Here is a 6,151-nt window from a genome sequence, read left to right as displayed (position 1 = left end):
GAACGCCGCTGATCAGGAGTCAGCGTGCGTACACTGGTTTCATTACTATCCACGAGGAGAGGCTTCCCACGAAAACCGATTCAAAGTCAGTTTAGAGGCGGAAAAGGTCCGATGGTTTGTAGCTATTGTCACGGGATGCGCTTCCTCCAAAAAGGCCAAAAAGTAAACAGATATCGGGGTGGAAGCTAGTGGCAGGAGGGATGAGAAAATACTGCCGGTCAAATATCGCCACTTCAGTCAACGTTTGTCCTGTTGAAAAAAAAACCTGATTTTGTTTTTTAAAGAGAGCTCACAAGACATTCAACAAAGGGAACGGGGAAGGTTAGTGACGGCAAAGTTTAACGGGAGCTTTTGTTTGTTTATATCAATGGTTATCAGCAAGCTAACCAGTAGCTAACGTTAGCTAACGATCAGACAAGTGGGTTAGCTAGGCCACAAGGAAAAGAGGAAAACAACTGTATCATAATCGATTTAAAGCTCTTATGGGAATCACATCAGTCAACAAATTAGCCTCAATTTGATTATAGACTTGTATATAGATATTAGACACTTGTTCTGAAACAGATGCATTGTTAGTCTCTCTTCGTAGCTGCTCTCACACAGGCACGTTAGCTAACTTTTCAACGTCCCTCAAATCAAAACGGGCGATTTATCGATAAAATATCTATACAGTGACGTGAGGGTAGATGCCCTCCGATATACCGGATTACATTAAACATGTAACTAGTTAGTAACACACTTTAAATGTATCCTTTTTCTTACACGTGCCAAACTAGTGATACAATCTCCTGAACATACTTTAAACCTGAATTTAAAAGAATAATAGCTTGTACTTGAGGTTTATCCAACATGTCAACATTGCTAATGATTTTTGTCACAGGCCATATCACTCACTCATAGCATAGAGTTATGATAGTAGATCACCAATATTCACACCTAAATCAACACCATTATGAATCTTGAGATATTGATTGAAATATTTTGTGGTGTTTGATTTTTGTCAGTTTTGATCAACTCAGTCTTGATCCACACATCATGTTAGCTAGCTCGCTGATTTAACAGTATTTTAGATATCCTTTGCTGGACTGTTCTGTCTAGAAAGTGTCAGAAAATAGTGAGAAATGTCCATCACAATTTCATAAAGCGCAAAGCTGCATCTTCAAATTCCCTCAAATACGTGATCAACCGTGCACAACCAAAAGATGTTCAGTTCACTATCACATATAACAAAGCAAAGCAGCAAATCCTCACATTTGAGAAGAGGAAATGATTGATTACCAAATGGTTTCTTATTAGTTTACATATGAATCCACTAATTATTTCACCTCTATGCTTCTGTCAGTCTTTTAAGACATGAATATTTACCATATTTAGATAAACTTTTTTTTTTTTTACAGGCAGCTACCACACAAGTGAAAATATTGCTTCTATTTGACCTAGTTACACTAATACTATCTTTGCATCTTGAGCACTGACTGTTTGTGGTTTTTGTAGTTGCAAAACTGATTGATGTGCAGCTAGAGCAACTGCTCAGTAATGAATTTTGTTACCTCAAGATATAAGTATGAAAACTGACCCTCTTAACAGCTTGATTTCATATAGGAAGAAAAATGAGCTTGCAATCATGCTGTATGCATGCAATGCAATGTGAAACAGTGTCTGACTGCATTACAAGTTCTGCTAGTCCAATCTTAGGTCTCAGGTGACAGTGTGTATGAAATCAGGCAGCCATGATGTATCCACTGTTTATTTGACCTCTGTTTATTTGCAGCAGCCATTTTGTCCATTTATTGATTTTCTAAAGATCATCCAATTTAGTTATTTGCCATCAATACTTGATTTTTGTAATTTGTAGACAATAACACAAATTCTGATTTCTACTATGCAAGATGGAGATGCTGTGTTTCCGGTTACCGGGTCACGGGGACACAACCCTGAAGCACATGAATTCTCTGAGGTCCCGTCAGCATTTCTGTGACATCACCATAGTGGCCAACAACCAGACATTCAGGGGGCATAAGGTTGTACTTGCTGCCTGCTCGCCCTTCTTGAGGGACCAGTTCCTCCTCAACCCATCCGCCAAGCTTCAGGTAGGCCGAAGTCAACGCGCACCCTTTCACGCTGTCAGTGTGTCTCTCTTCAGCTCTTAACTCTAATTCTGAGTAAAAACAGTGCTTCTACGTGTTTCTGTTTCACATTTTTATCCAGGTGTCAATGCTGTATAGCTCCACAGTGGTGTGTGACCTGCTCCAGTCTTGTTACACTGGTGTGCTGCAGTTTAACCCGGAGGACATCGTCAACTACCTGACCGCTGCCAGCTACCTGCAGATGGAGCATATTGTAGAGCGCTGCCGAGGAGCTCTGAAGAAGTATGTCCAGCTAAAGAACCCCAGTCCACCGAAGGTCAGTAACCCAAATAAATCAACGGTTTTAGTCTTTCTAGTTTACACATACAATATGTTGTGCAGTGCTGGGAAATAATATTCACACCGGCTTGTTTCTCTGGATTTTTCCAGATTTAATTTGGTATAATTTGTTTAGGCTCAATCTGAAAAGATGAAAATGAAAGTCAAGTTTGAATCCCTTATTTTTCCTGTAGCGTGTAAATTAATAAAGTCTTTGTGTAAAAAAATGTGACAAATGTGTGTTTGTTCCAGTTTTATTCCAGCTTTACATAAGTGCTTACTGGCCATTTCATACCTCTTTTTTCTTTCTACATTTTGTAATGTACAGTATTACATTTTCATCGCTTTCATAACTTTCAGTTATACAGCTCAGTCTTTGTCCTTGCTTCCCTTTTCTTCCTCTAGATGACTGCAGAGGAGGGTCAGTCTCAACCGGTGATCGTCAGTGGCAGCATTCATTCTGTTGCATCTCCTCCCCCCAGCCGACCCTCCCCTGTGGATCCACACAGTCCTGTAGTACGACCGGTGGAAGAGAACAACGGCGATGTGTCTGCTCAGGGCAGCAGTCAACACCACGATGACAGTCCCGTGCTGGATGAGCCATGCATTAAGGTTTGTGTGTGTGAAAGATAAACCAGGGACCAGGGCACTTTTTTACACCTATACAATGTCAGATCATTTGCAGTGTTTATGACACACACTGATTAATTTAACAGAGCTAATTTGGTTGGCACTTTCTCTCGCCATTCAGGCTCACAGAGGTGAATATTTAGTACTCAAAAAATGAATGGTGTAGTATTCCTTTAGGCACCTTTTGACTAATCACATGTGTTAATTGCCACATCAGCCTGAGTCTGCCTGTCTGTCCTCATTTTTAACAGAGTTGAACAAATTCACAACTGTTGCCTGAATAATATCTGGCAACACACAGGCAAAATAAGGGTACAGTCCTCCTCCTCCTGTCCCTGTAGCACTTGTATACCACGTTATAAATGGTCCCAGTACATGGTCAATTGAAGTGTAATAAATGGTGGGTCCTACAGAGGATAAGGGGTCATGATGACAAGGTGAAGGAGATGGCACTGATTTGACACAGACCAGAGGGATCAGGGATAATAACAGGTTCTCTAAAGTGTCCACCGCTATTTGTCTGTGTGAAAGCACAGATCGCATTAGCACACCAGTATAAACAGTAGTTGCCAGCTTATCGAATGACACTTCCAGTCCTGGAAAGATAAATCAATTTTTTTTTTTTAAATCCATTAGTTGGTGGAAGTCATTTATCAAGCAAAAAAGGCAAAACATTTGCTGACAAGAATTTTCTGTTTTATGACATTGTGAATTAAATATCTTTGGTTTTGAACTATTGGTTGGATAGAACAATTTGAAGATGAGACCTTGGGCTGTAGGTGTTTTGATGGGTATTTTCACTGTTATATTTTACAGAATAAACAGCTCTTTAGTTGATAGCTGACTCAGTCTTCAACTCTGTTATAGGTTAATGGATCAGATGAGGAAGAAACCAGACAGGAGGACTACGATGTGTTCAGAGTGTACATTTCCGAAGAGGAGCAGATGAACAGAGACAGGGAGGAGGAGAAAGGCGCTCCCTCTGATGCACCTCCAGATGCTTCTTACCCAGAGACAGAAGGTGTCGTGATCAGAGGAGAAGGCAGTGAATTTGACTTGAATCAAACAGAAGATCTCAGCACTGGAGGACTTTCAGTGGAGGGGCTCCGCGCTTTCAGAAGGCTGTCTGAGCATAAAATTGGCCGGGGCAGAGGGAGAGGCAGGGGGAGGGGTTTCAAAAGGAGAAGGTGGGTGTCATCTCAGGAGAAAAGATCCTCAGGCTTGGCTCACCATCCGGATTTGTGGTACCTAACAACCGCTGGATTAGGTGGGGGTATCGGGTTGGACTACAGCCAAGAAGGGTTGAAGACAGGAAGTTACGTGTCGCTCGAACTCCCGGGGTTAGACTTCAGCATGGGTGAAGCTCAGGGAGAAAAGGGTTCGCCAATGGCAGCCAACAGTTTGAACCAGTATTCCCTGGAGGAATCTAGTTGTGGTGCCGGCGAGGGGAGTTCAGGGATGGCAACTGTTGGAACAAATGAGGGAGGGGACGAGTCCGTCGCAGTTGTCGGGTCCACTTCAAGCGTAGCAGGACCTGTAATCTGTGAGCACTGCGGCATGACTTTCCCCTCGGCCCACTCGCTAGCTGTCCACTCCCGCTCCACTCACCTGCTGTACGCCTGCCCCTGCTGTGGCAAACACTTCCACCACTCCGCCAACCTCACCCGACACATGGCCGTGCACCGGGGCGCTGGCAAAACCCACCAGTGCCCCCTGTGCTATAAGACTTTTACTCAAAAATCCACACTGATAGACCACATGAACCTCCACAGTGGCGAGCGCCCGCACCACTGCGCCTACTGCCATGCCCGCTTTGCCCACAAGCCCGCCTTACGACGCCACCTGAAGGAGCAACACGGGAAAACCACGGGGCAGAACTCCCTGCATGAGCAGGAGGAGATTGAGAGAGCGAGAGGAGCTGCTGGAAGGATAAGAGAGGAAGAACAAGAATGTTTGGTTACTGAACAAGTGTCATAGGCCAAAGACCGCAAAGTGTCTAAACTAAAGCTGCTCAGGCTCGACAGCGAATTTCGGAAAGTGCTGTAGAGTGAGGAGATCATTCTGTGGGGTCGCATGTGGATGTTAAACAAGTGTTGAAAACTGACTACGAGGCCTTTTAAAAATCTCAGACTGTGAAAATAAAAGCCCTGTCACATCACATGAAATATTTTTCAAAGTTGCATAAGAATATGCATACTAAGTGATGGATATATGTAAAAATGACTGAGATTTTACAGTCCACGACCCGCGTTCACCGAGCCAAACCTTTTTCACAGCAGACAGTTTGACTGGTCATAATAGAAAAAGTACAGGTGTTACTAATAACACTAACGATTGCTCTGTTCTAGTCAAGTGTCTCGATCATAGCTCACAACACTGAGCCAGCACATGAACCATAATTGAACCCTGAAACTGAACAAGCCAAATGGAATTCAGCTGTTATTGATTTTATTATTTCCACCTGTGGCTTTTCCTCCTTTGCCATGTCAAAATATCTGCTATGACAAAGGCCCATTGAGTTTAATGTCTGTTAGAATAGTTTGATTAGTTTGACTGAAGACTGTAATCTTAAACTTGAATACATGTAGTACACGTTGAGTGCAATGCCTGACCACATTTCAAAGAAAAGATTATATAAACGGTGTAAATAAAATAATTCAAAAGCCTCTTCTCTGCTCGATGTGAACATTGGTCACATGTATAATTTCCTGACATGGACGCAAATTAAAGCCCACACACACACACACACACACACACACACGCACACACACACACACACACTGTCCAGCCACGCAGGTGCTTTTACTTATGTAGCCTGATTAGACCCGCTATCAAAGCTGTGATGTTGTCAGCAGACTGTGCTTCGTTTGTGTTGCACCTGTGAGAGCACAACACAGCTTACACCATCATTGTTATTTGTACATGGATTACAGTGCATCATACATAGATGGGTGTAATTTACCAAGGTAATTGAAAGCACCTGTGAGGGCATGCAGGGCCTTTAATGAATCACGGAGCAAGATGTGGTTAAAATGTGTAAAACATTTGAAGATCCAATGTGACATATTAGAAAATTTTAATTGAAAGTGTAAAATTATTACTATATTTATTATACA

General features: G+C 42.5%; 1 protein-coding gene across 1 annotated transcript; it reads left to right on the top strand.

Annotated features, from left to right (window-relative positions):
* Positions 1 to 12: 12 nt before the first annotated feature.
* On the top strand, positions 13 to 5,701 carry zbtb12 (zinc finger and BTB domain containing 12). The gene is made up of 5 exons (XM_022747161.1): positions 13 to 321; positions 1,890 to 2,090; positions 2,209 to 2,403; positions 2,811 to 3,017; positions 3,903 to 5,701. The coding sequence occupies exons 2-5, from the start codon at positions 1,890 to 1,892 to the stop codon at positions 5,010 to 5,012; spliced, it is 1,713 nt and encodes a 570-aa protein (XP_022602882.1). The 5' UTR covers positions 13 to 321; the 3' UTR covers positions 5,013 to 5,701.
* Positions 5,702 to 6,151: the final 450 nt, after the last annotated feature.

Source organism: Seriola dumerili, unplaced genomic scaffold (assembly GCF_002260705.1).
Source record: "Seriola dumerili isolate Sdu_G_001 unplaced genomic scaffold, Sdu_1.0 BDQW01000110.1, whole genome shotgun sequence".
Classification (NCBI taxonomy): Eukaryota; Metazoa; Chordata; class Actinopteri; order Carangiformes; family Carangidae; genus Seriola; species Seriola dumerili.
This window is presented reverse-complemented; position numbering and strand designations above follow the sequence as displayed.